This window comes from Loxodonta africana, chromosome 5 (genome assembly GCF_030014295.1).
Source record: "Loxodonta africana isolate mLoxAfr1 chromosome 5, mLoxAfr1.hap2, whole genome shotgun sequence".
Lineage (NCBI taxonomy): Eukaryota > Metazoa > Chordata > Mammalia > Proboscidea > Elephantidae > Loxodonta > Loxodonta africana.
This window is the reverse complement of record NC_087346.1, coordinates 118,783,268-118,808,754: the sequence shown is the minus strand read 5'-3', so window position 1 is coordinate 118,808,754 and position 25,487 is coordinate 118,783,268. Positions and strand designations below refer to the sequence as shown.

Sequence of the window (25,487 nt, the reverse complement as noted above, 5' to 3'; positions counted from 1 at the left end):
TTGCGGTAGACCTGTGTCAGACTTACATTTCTATATTGCACAGTACTCTGATAAGAGCATTAGAGAATTTATAAAATGTAATTCCACAAAACTAGTTTAGTTTATTCCAAAAGATACATTGGAGATGTGTAAAGTCGAGGACCCTTGTTGTTGTTGTTGTGTGCCCTCGAGTTGTTTCTGACTCCTGCCAGCCCTATAGTACAGAGTAGAACTGTCCCTTAAGTTTCCAAGGCTGTAATCTTTACAGGAGCAGATCGCCAGGTCTTTTCTCTTACGAGCGGCTGGTGCGTTTGAACTATCAGCCTTTTGGTTAGCAGCCAAGCGGTTAACCATTGCACCACCAGGGTTCCTTCCAAGGACCCTTATGGGAATATGTTTGTGAAATGCATTTACTGAGTGAGGCACATGGTTGTCTTACTAATTACTGCATTTTTTTAAAGATGTGAAAGATAGCATATCTAAATTTGGCTCGTTATTTACATAAATTAGATTCATCTGTTTTGAATTTTGTTATTGGTCTTTTCATGAGGTACTGAGTAATTTCTTTCACTATTTTTTAACCTTCTCTGGCAGATAAGTGTGGTGGTTGGCAAGAAAACTTTGTTCCTTTTTAACCTGAACGAACCAGATAACCCAATTGATCTAGAATTTCAGCAGCGCTATGGCAACATCGTCTGCTACAATTGGTATGTACAAAAAAGTCATCATAGAAAGACATCCCTGTGTTTTCCCTTACTAATTATAATATATAATTTTTTTTTTCTGTATCATTCTATCCTGTATATAACGTTTTCTGGATGATAGTCTATGATTTAGTATGTAAAACTACCTAGAACGTTGTCTTAATAAATTATATCCTGTAATTCCTTCGTTTGAGGTACTTGCTAATTTACGCTAGTGCCATTTATGGTTAATCTCCCTTTTCACTGTATTGTTGCCTTTGTTGCTCAGGTATGGTGATGGCTACATCATGATTGGCTTTTCATGTGGAATTTTTGTGGTTATTTCTACGCATATTCGAGAGATTGGCCAAGAGATATTTCAGGCTCGTGATCATAAAGATAACCTAACCAGTATTGCAATATCATACGCCCTTAACAAAACTGCAACATGTGGAGATAACTGGTAAGTTATAGTCGCATATTCATGGGAAAGTGTATACAGGGAATACTCGAGAGATTTGACAAGACTCTGATCGCTAATGTGAGCCTGACAACCATACTTTCTTACACTCTTAGAACATGTTTGCAGTTGAACATTTCTGAGACTCCTTTATCCCTGCCTTTAACAGTCAGGATATAAACCTAAAACGGAGTGTGCTTGAAAATCAGTCTTAAAAATAAAACAGGCATGATCCACTCTGTCTCTCCCACTGAATACAGCCGTAAAACCTGGCAGAATGCATGGAGCAGCTGTGTAAGGACTCTGTAAAGTAAATAGTAGCAGGCAGAATTGAGAAGAAGACCAGAATTTGACCAGTGGTGAGTCTCCTGTTTGTCTTCCAATCTCTCTCAGCCTGCACTCAAGGCAGCCCGAAACCTGGAAGTTGGCATTGGGCACAGACGGAGAGAGCTCTAGGAAAAGCCCTCTAGTTCTGGCTCAGATTGGAGGAAAGGGGAATCATAACATTCAGAAAGGCTGGAAAAAGACCTCTGATTTCCTCTTTTTAGTTTTTTTTGTTCTCTCACGTCCCAGCCACCAAGCAATTTTACCACAGCAGTGGCAGCAACAGCAGTGGCAGCAAGGACCCACAGACTCCTAAAACTCTGAGGGAAGGTAATCTTCCTGTCTGATTAGAGGAGGAGCCGACCCCTGTTGCTTATTTTTCTCTCTGTCCTCTTACTACTTGGCCCCTCAGTCATGAGAAGGGTAAGGCAGAGCTGGGTAACTAGAGCTTAAGCTTTCTTGCTGGAGGACCAATACTGGGAGCTTAGGAAACCTCAGAGTACCAGAGAGATCGAACAGAGGAGGGAGCTCAGGAAAGCAAACCCACAGTGATATTTTTGAACTCCTGAGCTCATCCCCGAGCTGTGGAGGTGTGAATCTTATCCTAAGCACATACCAAAGATTTTGAGAACTGAACTAAGGAATAGATTATAGCCCAGGTCCCAAACCGGCCACTGAGTGGGCCAGGTGTGAGACACATCTGAACATTACTGCAAAGTCTTTGGAAATGGAACTGGCATTGAAACCATAACCAACAGAAGGCTGGTTGGAACTTGTGACCTGAACCCAGCTGGGTTGATTGCCTGCTAAAACAAAATATCAACCATCTCCATGAGATTTAAGGAAGACACAGTCTTGTAATACAGTCAAACTGTCCAAAGTATAATCCAAAATTACTTGGTATGTGAAGAATCAGGATAATCTCAACTTGCATGGATAAAAGGCAATCAATGACACCAATGCCAAGATAATGTAGATAGCAGCTATTATAAAAATAGAGAATTAAGGGCTAACACTCTGAAAACAAATGGAAAGGTAGGAAGTCTCAGCAAAGAAATAGAAGCTATAAAGAGGAACCAAATCAAAACTTTAGAACTAAGAAATACAATAAATACAGAGGTCTTAATAGCTGAGTTAAGGTGACCAAGTAAAGAGTCTGTGGACATGAAAATAGATCAGTGGAGAATACCCAGCCCAAACAACAGAGAAAAATAATTGACAGAATCTCAGGGACCTGTGAGAAAATACCAAAAAGCCTAATATTTGTGTCATCAGAGTCCCAGAAATAATGGCTGAAAACTTACATTTGGCTGAAGACATAAACCTGTGAATTATAGAAGCTCAGCAAATCCCAAACAGAATAGACCCAAAGAAACCCAGACCCAGTCACATCATATTCAAACTGCTGAAAGCTAATGATAAAGAAAAAAATCTTGAAAGCAGCCAGGGAACATTTCAGATGACTGTGAATATCTCATTATAAGCCATAAAGGCCAGAAGGAAGTGGTACAACATTCTTCAAGTGCTGAAAGAAAAGAACTGTCGACCCGAAATTCTATATCCAATGAAAATATCCATCAGTGAGGGAGGTAAAATAAAAATATTCTCAGATGAAGAAAATGTATTGCCAGCAGATCTGCTCTAAAAGAATTGCAGAAGGAAGTTCTTTATACAGAAGGGAACCAATGCCAGAAGGAAATTTGGGATATCAAGGATGAGGTAAGAGCAACAGAAATGATAAATATCTGGGTAAATGAAATGTACTATTCTTTTTCTTTAAGATCTTTATATTGATAGTTGAAGCAAAAATTATAACATTGTCTGATAGGGTGTTCAGTGTATGAAAATGCAATACCTAAGACAACTACAATATAAAAGGAAGCAAGTAAAAGGTGTTAAAAGTGGTAATATTTCTATATTCTACTTGAAGTGGTAAAATATTGATTCTAAGTAGACTATGAAAAATTAAATATGTGTGCTATATAATCCCTAGAATAATCCCTAGAACTACCACTAAATAAACTATACAAAGAGATTTATATAAAAACACAGTAGATAAAATAGAATACTAAAAAAAAGTTCAAATAACCTAAAAAGAAGGCAAGAAAGAGAAAACAGAGGAACCAAAGACAGAGGGAACGCACAGAAAGCAAATAATAAAACAGTAGACCTAAATCGAAATATCAGTAATGATATTCAGTGTAAATGGCAAAGTCGTTAGAAAAAGACTTTTAGAATGAATTTTTTAAGTGATTTAATTATATGCTGTCTACAAGAAACTTACTTCAAATATAATGATAAAAGTAGGTCAGTATACTGAGGTCAGAGTAAAAGAGAGACCATGCAAATGCTAATCAAAAGAAAGCTAAAGTGGCCATATTGAGATCAGACAAAGTAGACTTCAGAGAAAAGAAATTACCAAGGATAAACAGAGATATCACTAAAGTGTCAACTCACCATGAAGATATAATAATACTGAATGTGTATGCACCTAACAACAGACCCCAAATTACACACAGTAAAACCTGACAGAATTGAAGGGAGAAATCGACACTTTAACAATAACAGTTGGAGATTCAGTTTGTTGTAATGTGGTGGCTTGCGTGTTGCTATGATGTTGTAAGTTATGCCACAAGTATTTCAAATTCCAGCAGGGTCATATGTGGTGAACAGATTTCAGCAGAGCTTCCAGACTAAGACTAGGAAGAAAAGCCTGACAATCCATTTCCAAAGATTAGCCAATGAAAACCTATGGATAGCAACAGAGCATTGTGTGATATAGTGCTGGAAGATGAGCCCCTCAGGTCAGAAGGCACTGAAAATATGACCAGGGAAGAGTTGCCTTCTCAACATAGTCGACCTTAATAACATGGATGGAGTAAAGCCTTTAGGACCTTTATTTGCTGATGTGGCACCACTCAAAATGAGAAATAACAGCCACAAACACCCATTAGTAATCTGAACGTGGAATGTATGAAGTTAAGAATCAAGAAAAATTAGAAATTGTCAAAAATGAAATACTTGAAGATTGTTATTGCAGAGGTTAGTGAGATGAATGGACTGGTATTGGCATTTTGAATATAACAATTGTATAATCTACTATGCCTCACCCCCACCCAAAAAAACACCATTGTCATTGAGTCAATTTGGACCCATAGTGACCCTATAGGACAGAGTAGAACTGCCCCATGGGATTTCCAAGGCTGAAATTTTTATGGCAGCAGGCTGCCACATCTTAGAGAAGCTGGTGAGTTCTAACCGCTGACCTTCCAGTTAGCAGCTAAGTGCTTAACCACTGCACCACAAGGGCTCCTTTCTACCATGCCGGGGATGACAAATTGAAGAGGAATGGTGCAGTATTCTTTGTTAAAAAGAACATTTCAAGATCCTTCCTGAAATAACAGTGTCAGTGATAGGTTAATATCCATACATCTACAAGGAAGACCAGTTAATATGACCATTATTCAAATTTATGCATGTGGATGAGCCTCAAAAACCTTATACTCAGTGAAATAAGTCAATCAAAAAAAGACAAATATTGTATGATCTCACATATATGAACTAACAAAAATAGATGTATAGAGACTAAATTTTATTAATGGTTATTGGGGTGGGAGGGAAGGAGGATGGAGGTAGTTGAGTGTTTATGGTGATGGGAAATTTGGCAACAATTATGAGTGCTGGTTACGTAGCATGATTAATGTAATTAATATCACTAAATTTTACACCTGAAAGGAAAAAAAAAATTTACATACCAACCACAAATGCCAAGGATGAAGAGATTGAAGATTTTATGAACCATTGCAGTCTGATAATAATTGAATATGCAGTCAAGATGCATTGGTAATTACTGAGAATGGAAAATACAGCCTTGGTGATGGGAACAATGCAGAGATTGCATGATAGAATTCTACAAGACCAATGACTTATTCATTGGAAATACTTTTTTTTAACAACTCTACACGTGGAACTCACCAGATGAATTGCACGGGAATCAAATTGACTACATCTGTGGAAAAAGGCAATGGAGTTGCCCAGTATCACCAGTCAAGAAAAAGCCAAGGGACAGCTTCAGAACACACCATCAATTTGCTCATATGCAAGTACAAATTGAAGCTGAAGAAAATTAAAGCAAGTCAATGAGAACCAAAGTATGACCTGAATTTATAGACCATCTCAAGAATAGATTTGACACATTGAACACTAAAGACCAAAGACCAGAAGAGTGAAGAGGTGTGGCGTGACATCAGGATATCATACATGAAGAAAATAAAAAGTCATTAAAAAGACAGGAAAGAAAGAAAAGATCAAAATGGATATCAGAAGAGACTCTGAAACTTGCTCTTAAGTGCAGAGTAGCTAAAGTGAAAGGAAGAAATAAAGTAAAAGAGCTGAACAGAAGATTTCAAAGGGCAGCTTGAGAAGACAAGGTAAAGTATTATAAGGAAATGTGCAGAAACCTGGAGTTAGAAAACTAAAAAGGAAGAGCACAATCAGCAGTTCTCAAGCTGAAAGAACTGAAGAGAAAATTCAGGCTTTGAGTTACAGTACTGAAGGATTCTATGGGCAAAAAATTGAATGACGAAGGAAGTACCAAAAGAAGATGGATGGAATATATTGAGTCACCTTACCAAAAAGAATTGGTAGATGTTCAGCTATTTCAGGAAGCAGCATATAATCAAGTTCCATTGCTACCGAAGGAAGAATTTCAAGCTGCACTAAAGGCATTAGCAAACAACAAGTCTCCAGGAATTGACAGAAAACTAATTGAGATGTTTCACCAACGATTGCAATGCTGGAAGTGCTCACTTGTCTGTGTCAAGAAATTTGGAAGACGGCTACCTGACCAACCTACTGGAAAAAGACTCATCCTGTTCCAAAGAAAGGTTATCCAATGCAAAGCAAGAATTACCTAAAAATATTAATATCACATGCTGGCAAAATTTTGTTGAAGATAATTCAAAAACTACTGCAGCCTTACATCAACAGGGAGCTGCCCAAAATTCAGGCTGGATTCAAAGAGGACGTGGAACAAGGGACATCTTTGCTGATATCAAATGGATCTTGGCCAAAAGTAGAGAATACCAGAAATATATTTACCTGTGTTTTATCAACTACGTGAAGGCATTTGACTGCAGATCATAACAAATTACAGATAACATTACAAAGAATGGGATTCCACAACACTAAATTGTGCTCATACAGATTCTGTACATGGATCAAGAGGCAGTCATTCAAACAGAACAAGGGGATACTGTCTGGTTCAAAATTGGTAAAGGTGTGTGGCAGGGTTGTACCCTTTCACCGTACTTAGTCTGTGTGCTGAACAAATAATCTGAGAAGCCAGAAGAATGTGCCATTAAGATTGGAGGAGGACTCATTAACAACCTGCAAAATACAGATGACACAACCTTGCTTGCTGAAAATGAAGAAGACTTGAAGTGCTTACTGATTAAGACTACAGCCTTCAGTCGAGTTATACGTGAACATAAAAATCCTCACAACTGGACCACTAAGAAACATCATGATAAATGGAGTTATCAAGGATTTCATGCTACTTGAATCAGTAGCCAACACCCACGGAATCAGCACTTATGAAATAAAATGACAGATTGCGTTGAGCAAATCTGTTGCAAAAGACCTCTTTAAAGTTCTGAAAAGCAAAGATATCAATTTGATTACCAAGGTGTGCCTGACCCACACCATGATCTTTTCAGTTGTCTTATATGTATGCAAAAGCTGGACAAGGAAAAAAGAAGACAGAAAATTGATGCATTTGAATTGTGGTGTTGATGAAGAATATTGAACATACCATGGAGTTTCAGAAGAACGAACAAATCAATCTTAAAAAAGATAAATCTGGAATGCTCCTCAGAAGCAAGGATGGCAAAACTTTGTCTTGCTTACTTTGAACACATCATCAGGAAAGACACATAATTAGAAAAGGACATTGTCTTAGTTTTCTAGTGCTGCTATAACAGAAATACCACAAATGGGTGGCTTTAACAAACAAATTTATTTTCCAGCAGTTCAGGAAGCTAGAAGTTCTAATTCAGGATACCAGCTCTAGACAAAGGCTTTCTATCTCTGTTGGCTCTGAGGGAAAGTCCTTGTTCCTTGGTTCCTTGGTGATCTTCATGTGGTATGGCATCTGCCTTTCCCCATTTCTGCTTGCAATTTGCTGTTTAATCTCTTTTATATCTCAAAAGAGATTGACTTACCTTACACTAATCTTACCTCATTAACATAACAAAAATAGCCCATTCCCAAAATGGGACTGTAACCACAGGCATAGAGGTTAGGATTTACAACACCTATTTTGGGGGTATGCAATTCAATCCGTAACAGACATGTTTAGTAAAGGGTCAGCAAAAATGAGAGAAACCCTCAATGAGATGGATTAATAACGTAGCCACAAAAATGGGCTCAAGCATGTCAAAGATCATGAAGATGGCACAGGACCAGGCAATGTTTCATTCTGGTATACATAAATTTCAAAATTTAAAATTTCACTGTAGCTAACTCGAAAGCAACTAACAAAAACAGTTGGAGTCTTTAATATCCCACTTTCAATAATGTATAAAGCAATTAAAAAAAAAACTCAAGAACATCTCAACAAAGAAATAAAAGACTCTGACAGTACTACAACTAGGCTAACAGACATTTATAGAACATTCCACCCAACATCACAGAATACACATTTTTTTCTAAGCACCTGTGGAATATTCACCAAGATATACCTTTCCTGAGCACTAAAACAAGCTTCAATAAATTTAAAATAATTGAAATCTAAAAAATATATATATATACATTCTTAGATCATAAAGGATTCAAAGTAGAAATCAATAGACAACAGAAAAATCTCTAAACATTTGTAAATTAAACAACATCTAAATAATTAATGGATCAAAGAGTAGTTTCAAAGAAAAAATATAGAGCTAAATGAAAATGCAGCATATCAAAATATGTGAGAAACAACTAAAGCACTGCTGAGAAGGAAATGTATAACTTTAAATGCTTATATTGGAAAAGAAGGAAGTTCCAAAATCAATAATCTAAGTTCCTACCTAGAGAAACTAGACAAAGAGCAAAATAAACCCAAAGCAAGCAGAATGGAGGAAATAATGAAGAGTAGAAAGGGATGAAACTGAAAATAAGAACAATATAGAGAAAAATCAATTAAAAAGGTAACTTCTTTGGAGGAAAAAAATAAAATTGATAAATTTCTAGCAAGATTGACAAAAAAGACAGAGAGATAGAGAAGACAGTAGTCACCAATATCAGGAATGAAAATGGGTATAACTGCAGATCCTGAAGCTATTAAAAGGGTAATAAGGGAGTATTACAGACAACTTTATGTTGAGAAACTCTACACATTAGAAGAAATGGAGCAATTCTTCAAAAACCACAAAACTATAAAAACTCAGCCCAGATGATATGTACAACCTCTATAGTCCCATAACCATTAAACTACCAAAACTCAACCCAGGTGATATGTACAATCTGAATAGTCCTATAACCATTAAAGAGGTTGAATTCATAGTTTAAAACCTCCCCCAAAATAAGCCTCCAGACCTGAGTGGTTTAACTGGAAAATTCTACCAAATATTTGTTAGTTATAAATTTTGTAACTTACTAATTATAAAGAATCAGCACCAAATTTACACAGCCACTTTCAGAAAACAAAAGAGGAGGGAACACTTCCTAACTCATTTTATGACATTGATATTACCCTCATAAAATATCTCTAAACTCTTTGAAAGAGACAAAGACAGTGCTAAAAGAAAAAAAGGAAGAGAGAAAACAAGAGAGAAAGAAAGCTATAGACTAGTATCTCTCATGAACTTCGACACAAAAATCTACAAAATTTAGCAAACTGAAATCCAGCAATATATAAAAAGAATTACACCTCATGATCAAATGGCATTTATTCCAACTGTGCAAGGTTGGTTCAGCATTCAAAAGTCAACATAATATATCAACAGTCTAAAGAAGAAAAACCATATGGTCATATCAGTTGACACAGAAAAAGGCATTTGACGAAATCCAACACCCATTCATGATTAAAAACTCTCAGCAAGTGAGGAATAGAGAATTACCTCAACTTAACAAAGAACACCTATGAAAAACCAACGACGAACATCATACCTAATGGTGAAAGACTGAATGTTTTCTGTCTAAGGTTAGGAAGAAAACAAGGATACCCACTCTCACTACTCCTGTTTGACATTGTATGGGCAACAAGGCAAGAAAAAGAAATAAACAGCATGCAGACTGGAAAGGAAGATGTAAATCACTCTCTGTAGATAACATGATTGTATGTGTAGAAAACCCCAAGGAATCTGCAAAAAAGCAAGCAAGCAAACAAAAACCTTCTGGAACAAATGAGTGAGTTCACCAAGGTTGCAGGATATAAGATCAGCACACAAAGATCAATCAACACACAAAAATAAAAAACGTGGAAACAGAAATTGAAAAAACAATACAATTTTCAGTTGCTCCAGAGAAAATGTGTACTTAACAAAGCATATACAGGATCTGTACACTGAAAATTACAAAATGCTGGTGAAAGAAATAAAAAAGGCCAAAATAAAGAGAGAAATACACCATGTTCATGGATTGGAAGACCCAACATAATAAAGATACCAATTCTCAAATTGCTCTATAGGTTTAATAAAATTCATATCAAAATCTCAGCAAGGTTTTTTGAAGACGTAAGACAAGCTTTTTCTAAAATATATATGGAAAGGCACAGGCCCTAGAATAATTAAAAATAATCTTAAAAAAAGAATAAAGTGAAAGGGTTCATTCTGCTTGATATAAAAGCTTACCATATAGCTGCAGTAATCAAGATGTTGTGGTATTGGCAAAGAGATAGACACATATATCAATGAAACAATGGAGGATCCAGAAATAACCCACTGCTGTCGACTCAATTCTGACTCACAGTGACCTGGCAGGACAGAGTAGAACTGACCCCCATAGGGTTTCCAGTGCTTTAAATCTTTATGGAAGCAGATTGCCACATCTTCTCTCCATGGAGTAGCTGGTGGTTTCAATCCCCCAACCCTTTGGTTAGTAGCTGAGCGCTTAAACCACTGTGCTGCCAGGACTCCTAAGCCAGAAATAGGCCCACACAAATATGCACAACTGATTCTTGAAAAAGGTGTGAAGTCAATTCAGTGGATGAAAGATAGCCTTTTCAACAAATGGTGCCTGGGCAATTGGACATACATAAGCCAAAAAAAAAAAGAACCTCAACCTAAACCTCACACCATAGTCAAAAATTAACTTAAAGTGGGTCATTGAGCTTAAATGTAAAACTTTAAACTTTTAGATAAAAGCATAGGGAAAAATTCTGGATCTATAGCTAGGCAAAGAGTTCTTAGACTTGACACCAAAAGAACGATCCTTAAAAGGAAAAATTACTGATAAATTAGACTTCGTTAAAATTAAAAACTTTTGCTCTGCTGAAGACCTGGATCTGTTAAGGAGATGAGAACACAAGCTACAGACTGGGAGGAAATGTTTACAAACCACATGTCTAACAATGGACTAGTACCTAGAATATACAAAGGACTCTCAAAACTCACCAGTAAAAAAAAAAAAAAGCAAACAATCCAATTAGAAAATAAGCAAAAGACATTTTTTGATGAGCATACATTTCACCAAAGAGAATATACAGATAGCAAATAAACACATGAAAAAGTATTCAACATCATTAGCCATTAACCAAAAACTATTTACCATCAGTTTTGACTATTGCAACCCCATCTGTGTCAGAGTAGAACTGTACACCATAGGGTTTTCAAAAATCATAGACTGATTTTTGTGGCAGTAGATCTCCAGACCTTTCTTCTGAGGTGCCTCCAGGTAGACTTGAACCACCAACCTTCCTGTTAGCAGCAAACATGTTAACTATTTGCACCACCCAGGGACTCCTCATTGGCCATTAGGGTAATGCAGATTAAAATCACAATGAGATATCACTGTGCATCTATTAGAATGACTAAAATAAAATACTGGTGACAATAAAATGTTGGTGAGGATTCGGAGAAACTGGATCACTCATGCATGGCTGGTAGGAATGTTAAATGGCACAGCTGCTGTGGAAAACAGCTTGGAAGTTTCTTAAAAAACTAAACGTGGTTATCATATGACCCAGCAATTGTACTCCTGGGCATTTATCCCAGAGAAATGATATTCACACAAAAACCTAAGAATGTTTATAGCAGCTTTGTTTGTAATAGCTAGAACCTGGAAATAGTCTGTATGTCCTTCATATATGGTACATCATTCTATGGAATACAACCTGAAAGTAAAACAAACTATTGATACACACAACTTGGATGAATCTCCAAAGAATTATGCTGAGTGAAAAAAGCCAATCCCAAAATGTTGCATACTGTATGATTCAATTTATATTACATTCTTGAAATGACAAGATTACAGAGACAGAGAAACAGATTAGTGTTGGCAAAGGGTTAGGGATGAGGATAGGGGTGTGGTGATAGGAGGGAGGTGGGTGCGCTTGTAAGGGCAGTGCAAGGATGGAACTGTTCTGTATCTTGACTGTGGTTGCAGATACATGAAACTCGTGTGTTAAAAGTGCATAGCAGTAAATACCTACACAACAAAAAACACAGGGCAAAAAACTCACAAGTAAAATGGAGAATCTGATTAGGTTTGGTAAATTGTATCAATGTTAATATCCAGATTTTGATATTGTACTATGATTTTTAAAGATGTTACAAATGAGGGAAATTAGGTAAAGGGTACATGGAATCTCTCTGTATTGTTTTCAAAACTGCGTGTGAGTCTACAATTATCTCAAAATTACAAGTTTAATTAAATAAAAAACAATGAGGAAAAAAATGTAAGGGGAAAACACAGGGAGGGAAGAAAGGGAAGGAGGAAAGAAGTATTACAACTATTAGTTCCCAACATCGTGCTACAAACTTTCATTTTTATTAACCTTCTTATTCTTCCCAAGAACCCTATGAAGTAATGTTATGCCCCCATTTTTCAGGGCTAGTGCTCTTTCTATTATGCCTCATTTCTTTTTGTATGAAGGAACTCCACAGGGGAAAAAAAACATTGCAAAGAGAAACCTATATCCTCTGAATTATTAACATTGCTTCAACTCAGGAGTGTGTTTTTCTACTCAAACTTTTCTTCAGGACAGCGTTGACCTCCTTGTTCCTGAAGCTATAGATAGAAAATTAAACTGGGCATACACAACCCCCAAAGGAACAGAGTAATTTTTTTTTTAAGTGAAAATTTACACATCAAGTCAGTCTTGTACAAAACCTTATGTAAAAACAAAAAAAAACAGTACTGTCGAGTCAATTCCGACTCATAGCGACCCTATAGGACAGAGTAGAACTAACCTTATATATACCTCGCTGTATACTCCTGGAAACCCTGGTGGCGTAGTGGTTAAGTGCTACGGCTGCTAACCAAAGGGTGAGCAGTTCAAATCCGCCAGGCGCTCCTTGGAAACTATGTGGCAGTTCTACTCTGTCCTGCAGGGTTGCTATGATTCGGAATTGACTCGAGGGCACTGGGTTTGGTTTTTTTGTTTATATACTCCTAGTTGCTCTCCCCTTAATGAGACAGCACATTCCTTCCCTCCACCCTGTGTTTCCATATTCATCCAGGCAGCTTCTGTCCCCCTCAGCCTTCACATCTCCCCTCCAGACAGGAGCTGCCCAGATAGTCTTATGTGTCTACATGATCCAAGAAGCCTACTCCTTACCAGTATCATTTTCTGTCTTGTAGTCCAGTCCAATCCATGTCTGTAGAGTTGGCTTTGAGAATGGTTCCTGTCTTGGGCTAACTGAAGGTCTGGGGACCATGACCTCTGGGATCCCTCTGATCTCAGTCAGACCATTAAGTCTGGTCTTTTTACTAGAATTTGGAGTTTGCATCCCACTGCTCTCCTGCTCCTTCAGGGATTCTCTGGAACAGAGTAATTTAAAAGATAAAATATAAATATGGAAAAATTCTAATATTTTCTGACCTTAACCCAGTAGATCATCCCCTACACCCTGTTTGGAGACCACAGACCTGTTCTATAGTTTATCTTTTTGGTGAACTAAAACAATATTATTTAATGTTTAATATATATATAAAAACCCACCATGTATATATATTTTTCAGCATTAAAATCCATGACCTGGCAGAATTAAAAGACATGTATGCTATAATCAACCTGGATGATGAAAATAAAGGTATTGCTTTATCTGAAGCATATTGATATTTTATCATTCCAATTTCAGAAAATACTGTTGTTTACTGTTTGATTTACATTTATTGTAAGGAATAAAATTAATATCCTTCACTAGAGTTACCTATGATAGCCTCCTATTTTAGTAATGATGTTGAATCATACTATTTGACTAGAATGATATAAATCCACTTTGATCCATTAATTTGTAGTGAATTTTATCCTGATTTCAACTATAAAATGTAAATTATTCTTATATACTTTCCTTTTTGAGCCAGTTTTTAATTTGTCAGTGCTCATGACTGTATGGTTATCCCTGATGACTTTACTAGTATAAATACTGTTAGAACTATCTTTTAAAGAGCACATTTGAATCTTTTTATACTTCTGGTAGCTTAAATGAAAGTATTTGCTTGCTTACTTGCCTACAACAGTATATTTGTTTTTGAATAATCATTTGTTTTGTCATTTATTTCAGGGTTGGGTACCTTGTCCTGGACAGATGATGGTCAGTTGCTGGCATTGTCCACCCAAAGGGGCTCACTCCATGTTTTCCTGACCAAGCTTCCCATCCTCGGGGCTGCCTGCAGCACACGGATTGCCTATCTCACCTCCCTCCTTGAAGTCACTGTAGCCAACCATGTTGAAGAAGTATGGAAATTATGTTTTTTTTTTTTTATGAATGAATCAAAACAGTTTTAGCAGCTGGTTTACTATTGTTACTTTTCTGTACTCTAGGAGCTACCAATCACAGTTTCTGTAGACGTGGAACCCAACTTTGTAGCAGTAGGTCTTTACCACCTGGCCGTAGGAATGAATAATCGAGCTTGGTTTTATGTCCTTGGAGAGAATGGTAAGTCTAAATCCAGTTGTATTCTTACCTAGCATACGATTTCTGTTATTATTTGGGAAGCAATGGAGCTTCTTTTTAAGACCAGGAAATCTGAATTATTATTGAGGGAAGTTCTACTCTGTCCTATAGGGTCACTATGAGTTGGAATCGACTTGGTGGCAATGCGTGTGATTATGGGTTTGGGTTCAAACTCCCCCTCTATCTCTTTTAGTTAAGTAATCATAGGCTGATTACTTTCTCTCTCTAAGCGTTGATTTTCTAATCTGGAAAATGAGGATACTTCCACTTTTAAGGGATCATGAAGAAGATTAAATGAAATAAAACGTGATCTCACTTTGCACAGTGGCTGTGTTAAGTATGCCTAAGTCTGGTAAAAAAAAAAAAAAAAACCTGTTGCCTTTGAGTTGATTCCGACACATAGCGACCCTATAGGACAAGGTAGGACTGTCCCATAGGTTTCCAGGGAGTGGCTGGTGGATTCAAACTGCTGGCCTTTTGATTAGCAGGTGGGCTTTTAACCACTGCACCACCAGGGCTCCCTAAGTCTGATAGGTACTTAATAAATTTTAGTTTCCTCTCTACTTTTATTCTTTGAATAATGGTTATTAGCATGTGAAGAGAACCTCACTCTTTTCATCTCCCCCCTCACCCTGTCTCTTCCCCGTTGGGGGTCAAATATCTGTCAGGAATAGAGCAAGCCTGAGAATTATTCTGTTAATTAGAGAACACCATTAAGCTTCTTGTCACAAAGGTTTAGTTCTTACTTTTTTTGCATGTGATTTTATTTCTTGCTACTTTATAAATCATTATCAGATTCCTGAAGGCAAATTTATGTGGCTACTAAGATTTTTCTTTAGAGTATCTAAAATAAAAATTAAAAGGTCAGAATATCCTCGGAAAGGCACACATTTAAAAAGTACTTGCAAAACTTTATATAAGGTAGTTTTATATACATTTTAATATGTTGGTTTTAAAAATTACTACAGCTGTGAAAAAACTGAAAGATGTGGAATATTTGGGAACAGTCACCAGTATTTGTCTTCATTCTGACTATGCTGCTGCACTTTTTGAGGGCAGAGTCCAGTTACATTTGGTAAGTATAATTTTATGAGTCAGAATCAACTTAACGGCACTGGGTTTTTATTGCTGGGTGGTTGGGTGGTGCAAATAATTAAGTGCTTGACTACTAGCCGAAAGGTTGGCAGTTTGAGCCCACCCAGAGGTACCTCGGAAGATAGTCCTGGCGATCTACTTCCAAAAGGTCACATCATGGAAAACCTTATGGGGCAATTCTACTCTGCACACGTGGGCTCGGTATGAGTTGGAATCAACGCTACAGCTACTAACAACAACAGCAGCAAGGGCCTGCTAAGTTAAGTGATGATAACAAACATCTTAATTTCTAGTTACCAAGAACTTTGGTCAGGAGCCAACTATGTACAGAGTAGAAAGCCAAAAGTGGTTAAGGATTAACGAAACTATTCCTCTTTTGTATGAGAATCAGATGTTCAGTTAACTTTCTAGCTCTCTTCCCCAAGAAAACCTGATAAAGTGTCAGTTGTGCTACTCACAACATTGCTTGTGGTAAACATGACGCTGACAGGAGAATTACATCTAGAAGGAACTATGAATGAACTATAACTAAGTGATGGGTTCGCCATACCTTTGGGCTTCCCTGCGTGCATTGACCCTTGTATCTGAGGATGTCACCTGTGAGGATCCTAGAAACCATGCCTATTGAGTTGTTCAAGAGATAATGGCTATTGTGAAGCATGGGGCTTTTAATTCAGGGCATCTCCCACATTCATTCCTTGGTTCTTTGCACCCAGGAAGACAAAAAGATTAGCTACCAAACAGGGGCATAGCCTACTGCAAAGACTATTCCCGCTAGAGAGAAATGCCTGATGTTGCTTTGCTGGTGAGCTGTGGTTGCCGTCTGATATCCTGAATAGACGGGCTGTGGTAGCCTTGTGAGTCTGAATGTTTGGTTGAACTTAAGAAAAAGACATTCTCCCCCCAGCCCCAGCCCAGGTTGGTATTGCAAACCAGGTTTACTCAAATAAGACTAAAATTACCTTAAATCTCTGAACCAATGTTATTCTTCATGTTTTAGATAGAAAGTGAAATTTTGGATGCCCAAGAAGAACGTGAGACTCGACTTTTCCCAGCACTGGATGATAAGTGTCGTATTTTGTGTCATGCCTTAACTGGTGATTTCCTCATCTATGGTACAGATGTATGTATTATCTTCTTTCATATATAGTGTGGGGAATTTCTAATTTCTACTTTGTCATCTTTTTTTTTTTTTATTGTACTTTAGATGAAGAACAAACTAGTTTGTTATCAAACAGTACACACTTTGTTCTATGACATTGGTTAACAACCCCACGACATGTCAACATTATCTCTTCTCAACCCTGGGTTCCCTATTACCAGCTTTCCTGTTCTCTCCTGCCTTCCAGTCCCTGCCCCAGGGCTGCTGCGCCCCTTTAGCCTTGTTTTGCTCCATGGGCCTCTTCAATCTTTGGCAAAAGGGTGAACCTCAGATGTGACCTCATTACTGAGCTGAAAGGGTGTCCAGGGGTCATACTTTCAGGATTTCTCCACTCTCTGGGAAGCTAGCAAGTCTGGACTTTGTTTCTGAGTTAGAATTTTGTTCTACATTGTTCTCCAGGTCTGTCCGGGACCCTCTATTGTGATCCCTGTCAGAGCAGTCGGTGGTGGTAGCCGGGTGCCATCTCATTGTTCTATACTTTGTAATCTTGATTGTATTCCTTTTCCTATCAGTTTTTTTTTCTTTCCTATGTTGAACCCAATACAAGAATGAAGTCATGTGTGATTAATTTTAAATTTATCTAGAGCTTATCGGTGGGATGATTTATTTGCTTGTATCAAGTGCTTCTGTGATTTTAAGCAATTTTGATGGCATAGTGAAAAGAGCAGACTTTGGAGCCCAATCTGGGCTCAGATGCCAGCTCTATTGTTTCCTGTTACTTAACCCCTCCAAGCCTTACATTCCTTATCTCGGCATTTTAAGGATTTAATTCAATGATATACATAAGACATCTCATTCACCTTCAGATCCCCAGTGTCTACATTTAGCAGGCATTCAACAAATATCAGAGCCCTGGTGACGTGCAACTCAGTAAATAGTAAATTTAATTGAATGTTGAGGACCCCACTTCATTCAGTCTGTTGGTTTTTTGAAGCATTAGTGCCCTATACCTCTAAATATTACTGTAGCCACATGGACATAAAAGATATAGTAATAGCATCTTATCTTTGTAAAGGTTTTCAAACATTTTTCAAAGCGTTTCATATCTGTTTAGTCTCTAACACAATTCTGTAACATTGATAGGCATTGTTTTCCACATTAGAAAAAGTTATTCGTGGCTTCAAGTTTCCATTTTCTCACAGTTTTTTTAAATATGCATATTTTCTAGACTTATTACCATGTAAGCAACCCTCTTACATTTAAGTTTGACTTAAAATAATCAGTCTTCGCAATAATATACATCAGTAGGGCAGGTCTCATGTATCAGATAAACCAGTAAGGGATGTAAATGATAGCACACACAATACATTTGTATGACACATATTCGTTTATAAAGCCCTGACCTCACTTATTTTCTCTCATTTGCTCTATAAGGTAAGCAGAGGAGGTATCGCGGTGTCCGTTTTAGAAATAAGGACACTAAAGTTTGAAAGGATGCTGAATTTGTAGCAGGACAGTAAATTTTTTTGCAGAATTTGAACAAGATTTCCTGATTCCAAGTCCACTCTTTTCGTTATGCCACATAGCATTCCGACATAAGGACTCAAAGTATAGTAAAAAAAAAAAAAAAAAAATTTTTTTATAGTAGTCTACATTTCCCTCAGTGTCATTCTTCAGTGATTCTGATAATACATTTTTTAATAGCTTTATTGAAGTATAATTGATATACAGTAAACTGTACTGTTTAAAGTATACAATTTGGTAAGTTTTGACATATGTATATACTCATGAAACACCATTATCTCAATCAAGATAGTGAACATATCCATTACCTCCAAAAGTTTTCTCGTGCCCTTTCTCATGCCCCTGATTCTTCCCTCGCCCCCCCATCCAGTGATTTGTCACTATAAGTCTGAATTTTCTTGAGTTTTATATAAATGGAACCATACAATGTGTGCTCCTTTTTGTCTGGCTTTTTTCACTCAGCATAATTCTCTGGAGAGTAATCCAAGATGCTGTGTGTATCAATAGTTCATTTCATTTTATCGCTGAGTAGTATTCTGTGATACGGATGGATATAGCACAGTTTGTTTAACCATTCACCCACTGAAGGACATCTGGATTGTTTCCAGTTTGGGGCTATTACAAAGAAAGCTGTTACAAACATTCATAGATAGGTTTTTGTGTGCAAATAAGTTTTTATTTTCTGAAATAAGCCTTCACACCCACAATAAGGGCTAAAATAAAAAAGGCATAATAACAGGTATTGACGAGCATGTGGAGAAATTGGAACCCTCATATGCTCCTGGTGGGAAAATAAAATGGTGCAGCCACTTGGGCATACAGTTCGGCAGTTCCTCAAAGGGGTTAAATATAGGTTACCATAAACCAGGAAAAAAAAAACCCCATTGCCATCCAGTCGATTCCAACTGGTAGCGACCCTACAGAACAGAGTAAAACTGCCCCATAGAGTTTCCAAGGAGCACCTGGTGGATTCAAAGGGCCAGCCTTTTGGTTAGCAGCTGTAGCTCTTAACCACTACACCACCAGGATTTCCTAGCAGAATCACTGGGTATTTTGGTACGTTACCATATGACCCAGTAATTCCACTCCTAGGAATATACCCAAGAGAATTAAAAACATATGTCCACACAAAAACTTGTGCACCCACATTCATAGCAATATTATTCATAAAAGCTAAAAAGTAGAAGTAATCCAACTGTCCGTCAGTCAATGAATGGGTAAATAAAGTGTGGTTTATCCATTCAGTGGAATTATTTGGCGATAAAAAGAAATGGAAGTACCGATACATGCTAAAACTTGAAAACATAATGCTAAGTGAAATAAGGCAGTCGCCAAAAGCCACATGTTTATGATTCCATTTATATGAAATGTGCAGAATGAGCAAATGTGTAGAGAAAAGAAAGTAGACTAGCCTAGGACCAGGTGCTATGGGGAAAATGAGAAGTGACTGCCAAGTGGGCGGGTTTCTCTCTGGGGTGATTAAAATGTTTTAAAATTGATTGTAGTGATGTTTCACAACTCTCACTATACTGTATTTTTACACAAATAACATGCACCTTCTACATTTGTTTGCCAATCACTCCCTTCCCTCCACAAGGTATTTTTGTAAGGGTGCCGTGCTAGTTTTCTTTTTTTTAACAGCAACATGTTAGTATTTTCTTGACAACCTTTTGTATTTCCATTACTGAATATTTTTTAGACTGGTGTCATTCAGTATTTCTATATTGAAGACTGGCAATTTGTTAATGACTATCGACATCCTGTCAGTGTGAAAAAGATTTTTCCTGATCCAAATGGGACCAGATTGGTTTTCATTGATGAAAAAAGTGACGGATTTGTCTATTGTCCAGTAAGTTTGGAAAATAAAAAAATATTTTTTAATGCAATATAACAAGTGTTTTTAAAGTGAATATATATAAAGTTGTTTTCTCTTAAACGGTGAAAGGGATTTTACTTAGTACTTTGTTATCATGCTTGTGATTGAATTAGTCATAATAGATCCATTTTCAAGACTGTATGAAGGAATTTTTTTTCCATTATCTTCAGTTTTTTTCATTCCCAGAGATTTTTTTTTAATGGAAAAGATAGCGATTGTATGTTATTCCACTTTTCTAGCCTTGTTATGACCGCACAGTATTATAGTATACCTGCATGCATGACTTTTCTCTCCAGATATGTAGTAAGCCCCAGAGGTCAGGAATTACGCTGTCCTTTCTGCCCATCTCACTTGGTTTTCCTCTTATTTGGAAGATCCTGAACAAAGATAAACTATCTTTATATTAGATGATTAAAAACAGACAGATCCATTTTTAAATTCAATTACTTGTATTTTTAAACATTCTTAACTTTGTTGAAGGATTCCTGGTGGCACAGTGGTTAAGCATTCAGCTGGTAACCAAGAGGTCAGCCACGCCCCAGGAGAAGGCTGTGACAGTCTGCTTCTGTAAAAACGTCAGCCTCAGAAACCCTACGGGGCAGTTCTGCTCTGCCCTGTAGGGTTGCTACAGCTCAGAATCGACTCAGTGGCAGTGGGTTTGGGGGTTTTTTGGTAGGCAAGATATGTATCAGAGGCGACTGTGGTGCCTACAGGAGTAAATTCCTTCTTTCAATTATACCTGGTCTTTTCTATATGTAAGGCCAGCTTGGGAGGGAAAGGAAAAGAGGGCTTGTGCCAAGGCCTTCCTCAAAGCCTAGCACAGAGGGAGGGGCTGCCCTGAGCCCCTCAGTGACCAGAGTGCCATGCATTTTCTTTGATTTTTCACAACTACCTGGTTATAGTGTGCCACTGTTGTAGCTTAATTTTCTACTCCAGAAAGTCTGAGAGAAACATTGTTCCTGTGATTCACATATATTGAAATACGTAACTCGTCGAAATACTATTTTGAAAATTCTTACATTTACTAGTAATTCCCCTTCCTATGTACATGGTAAGAGAAGCAAATCATTTTGTAGATGGGAACTGGGAAAAATGACTTCTTTTCTTGAGTATACCCTAACTGAACAATCTTGTACCCCGTCAATCCCTGTATGCCCGTAAAGGATGGCTTGGGATATGTTATAGAAAGCTCGTAAACATGTGGCCCTCTGGAAGCAATAGAGTGTAGTAGCTATGTACATGGATTTTAAAGACAGACAGACAACAAAAACAGCAACCTATTGCCGTCACATCAATGCCGACTCATAGCAACCCTATAGGACAGAGTAGAACTGGCCACTAGGGTTTCTGAGGAGTGGCTGGTGGATTCTAACCACTGAGCTTTTGGTTAGCAGCTGTGGCTCTTAACCACTGTGCCAGGAGGGGCCCAGAGGTTTATTAAGGGTAGTAACAATAACAGCTAAGATTTTTGTGCTGAGTGCTGTTTCTATATATTAGTGAGCTCTCTTAATCCTTACAGCTATCCCAGAGATGAGTACGCATACTATTTGCATTTTACAGATGGAGAAACTAAGGCATAGAGAAGAGAAGTAACTTGTCTATGGTCACACAGCTAGCATGTGGCATGAATGGTATGAACCCAGGGCATCTTCCTCCAAAGCTCTCAGTTTGATTGAACTCCTCGTTTCCTCATCTACAAATGGAGATACCTCTAGTACCTGCCTTGCAGAGTTGTTGTATGAAAATCAAATGAGATAATGTATGTCAAGCTTTTAGTGCAGTATCTGCCTTGTTACTCTTTTTTTTTTTTTTATTCTGCCACCAGTGCGGTGGCTTTGGCGTGTTCACCTGTACGGACCAAGAGTATTATAGCATAGCGATTAGAAGCATAGACTCTGAAGCCAGACTGCCTGGGTTCAGATTCTACTTATTAGCTATGTGACTTTGGGCAAATTCTGTGTGCCTCAGTTTCCTTATCTGTAAAATGAGGATTGTAATAACAATATCTGTCTTGTAGAGTGTGAGGTTAGAATTAAATCGCTTGGCTGCTAACCAAAAAGCTGGTGGTTGAAGCCCACTGAGTGGCTCCACTGGGGAAAGACCTGGAGATCTGCTTCTGTAAAATTACAGCCGAGAAAACCCAATGGGGCAGTTCTCCTCTGGCGTGTGGGGTTGCTGTGAGTCACGTTCGACTCGATGACACCTAATAACAACAACAACAGCATATGTAAGAGGAAGTAGTACCATACATGGAAGCAGCACTGTCCGGTAGAAATATAACATATGTAACTTTAAATTTTTGACTAGTTTCATTTTAAAAAGAGATAAAAAAAAAAGAAACAAGTAGAATTAATTTTAATAATGTTTTATTTAATTCAATATTATTATTTCAACACGTAATCAATACAAAGATCTTGTTAATGAGATTTTTGCATTCTCTTTTTCGTACTAAGTCATTGAAATCAGGCGTGAGGTTTACACTTACACATATCTCAGTTTGGACTAGGCCCATTTCAGTACTCAGTAGCCAGTGTGGCTTGTTGTTGTTGTTAGGTGCCGTCAAGTCAGTTCATATTGGACAGCACAGCTCTATAACTTTATTATTTTCAGTACTTTTCTATTTCCTTCTTATTTTAAAAGGGAAACCAGAGTAGCGAGGAGGCAGGTATTTCTGAGCCATCCATTCAGGATATGCAGTAAGCCTAGCTATTTTCCTGAATTCCCAGGAGTAACATGGATTAATTTTTTTAAGATAGCTTATATTGCTGTAACAATTATAGACGGCAGTGGGTTATATTGCTATAACAATACATTTTATATTTATCAGAATGTATTATAGGTAAGTCTTGGAAATAAAATATATCTAGTAGAATTTATTTCAATTCATATTAAGTCATATGTAAATTAATTTGCTGTCCCCTAATTTGAGCACTTATAGAATTGACGGCAGTGGGTTTGGGTTATTTTTTTTTTTATACTCCATATTACTGAAATTTTTCTAGACACAATTGTGTTTATGATTTAAATTTCTGTCATCTTGAACATCTTTAACTTTTTTTCCTTAACCTGAAACTTTGTGTCTAGACTTGTAGTTTTCCCTACAAACTTGCCAAATATTAGATAAAATCTTTGATATGCCATATAACTACAGTGTTTTCAAAAAGCCAGATACGGGTTAGGAGTAGGAAAAGAAGCTTTCCTTCCTATTGGTGGCTGGACTGTTTCTACATGGAATATGGGTTGGCAAGCTATGCTAGCTAAGGCTTTAAACAGGCTTCCACCAGAGCAAATGACAATGATTTAAACACATGCTTGGGACAAATCTTTAAATCCTCTCTTGTAGGTTAATGATGCTACCTATGAGATTCCAGATTTCTCACCAACAATTAAAGGTGTTCTTTGGGAAAACTGGCCCATGGATAAAGGCGTGTTTATTGCTTATGATGATGATAAGGTATACACTTACGTCTTTCACAAGGACACTATACAAGGTACTTAATCACATTTTTGTACTTTTGTTGGTAAATGAATTTCCGTTACAATGAAATCAAAACATTCCTTTCTGATGTTCGTGCTGAGTACTAGCTTTCAGCATTAAGATGTGTGTTTTATAATATAGGATCCAAGGTCATTTTGGCTGGTGGCACCAAAGTTCCCTTCTCTCATAAACCTCTGCTGCTGTACAATGGAGAGTTGACCTGCCAGACGCAGAGTGGAAAAATAAACAACATCTATCTTAGCACCCACAGCTTCCTCGAAGGTTTAAAAGATGTGGGGCCTAATGAACTGAGACAAATGCTGACACAGACTTTAATGTTGAAAAGGTAGGGTTTAAAGCCACTCTCTTGGAGCTTCTTATTTACTTTGTGGTTTTAAAGGTCAAATCCCATTCAACTCAATGGAGATAATAGTATTTACCTTGTTTACTGCTCAGGATCATCCTGAAGCTTAGATAAGATAATGGATATGAACATGCATATAAATTCTAAAGGAAATACTGTTGTCAGGTGTTGTTGGTGCTTCATTTTAAGAAAAGTCCTTCAGAATCAAAAGGTGTCTAAGAACCCAGATACTCAGTTCTCGTGAAAGTCTAATAAACTTCATTGTTTCAGCAATATCTTGGTTTCATCATAATGAAGTTTGAGCTTGCCTTGCTTGAGAATTCCTTTTCCTACTTTTTTCTCTTTGCAGGGGTTAAGCAGTACAGCTGCTAACCAAAAGGTCGGCAGTTCAAATCCACCAGCCACCCCTTGGAAACCCTATGGGGCAGTTCTACTTTGTCCTGTAGGGTTGCTATGAGTCAGAATTGACTCAACAAAAACAGGTTTGGTTTGTGTTTTCTTAGGGCCAGTCTGAATTCCTTTGTGGTTCTGATTCTTCTGCCCATCTCCTAAAGGTTGCAGTTCCTCAGGGTCCCATGAGCTCCTTCTTTCTTCTTACTCTGGTTGTTCTTCCTGAGTGATCTCTACTTCCATGGCCTCAGTTACCATCCCTATGAAGCTGATTCCAAAATCTGTGTCTGCAACTTAGACCTGCATTTACAACTGCCTACCACCACGAGCTTTGCAAGCAAGCCATGTCTAAAACTGAACTCACCATCTTCCCCAGGCCCCTCTTCTCCCATGTCCTAACCACATGTGCACATGCCCTGTCACACACACACCATCCTTTTCTCCTCCTGTTTTCCCCTGTTTTAGCGCAGACCCTCACCGTCTCTCACTTGGAATAACGTAACTACCTCCTAACTGCTCTTTCTTCCCATAGCCTCATGACCCTCTAATCTATTTTCCACACGCTTCTGAAAGTTTGAATCTGATCCTCTCATCTCCCTGCTGAAGATTTTTCAGTGGCTTTAGGAAAGCTCCAAACTCTTCAGGGACCTTAGCATGACATACAGGCATACTTGATGATTTAATGCCAGCCTCAGCTGTTCCCATCTGTGACTCCCTCTCTGTTCCATTGACTGCTTGAGTTACGTATTTTTTCATGTTTGCTTTGGCGCACACTTCTTCTTCCTGGAATGCCTTTCCCCTTTTTCTGTATATAATAACCCGTCCTTGTCACCATTCGGTGGAGGCCTCCGCTCTTCTGGGAAGCGTTCCCTGACTCTACCACCACCACTGGCAGCCTGAGTTGGGGGCCTTACTGATGTGTTGCTTCAGGGCAAGAATACAGTATTCATGGTACCTTTTATAGCTGTGTGACTTGGGCTAGTCTTTTGATGTCTCTCAGCCTTAGTTTCCTCCCTTACAAAGAAGGAATAATAATAATACTTAGTAGATAAGGTTGTTTGGGTAGTTCCACGAGTGAATTCATACAAAGCACTTAAAGATTTGCATATTGT

The 25,487-nt window shown here is 37.7% G+C and overlaps 1 protein-coding gene across 3 annotated transcripts in view; it reads left to right on the top strand.

Annotated features, from left to right (window-relative positions):
• The window catches only part of WDR19 (WD repeat domain 19), a 92,440-nt gene that overhangs the window by 17,372 nt on the left and 49,581 nt on the right, over positions 1–25,487 (top strand). For 2 of the 3 annotated variants that reach the window (XM_010591417.3, XM_023549799.2), the window contains 10 exons: positions 574–686; positions 952–1,125; positions 13,609–13,679; positions 14,154–14,326; positions 14,414–14,528; positions 15,515–15,621; positions 16,642–16,764; positions 19,967–20,116; positions 23,487–23,634; positions 23,763–23,967. In XM_010591417.3, the coding sequence (XP_010589719.2) occupies positions 574–686; positions 952–1,125; positions 13,609–13,679; positions 14,154–14,326; positions 14,414–14,528; positions 15,515–15,621; positions 16,642–16,764; positions 19,967–20,116; positions 23,487–23,634; positions 23,763–23,967 (1,379 nt within the window). The remainder of the gene's footprint in view (positions 1–573; positions 687–951; positions 1,126–13,608; positions 13,680–14,153; positions 14,327–14,413; positions 14,529–15,514; positions 15,622–16,641; positions 16,765–19,966; positions 20,117–23,486; positions 23,635–23,762; positions 23,968–25,487) is intronic. The other variant, XM_023549798.2, reaches the window with a different exon arrangement.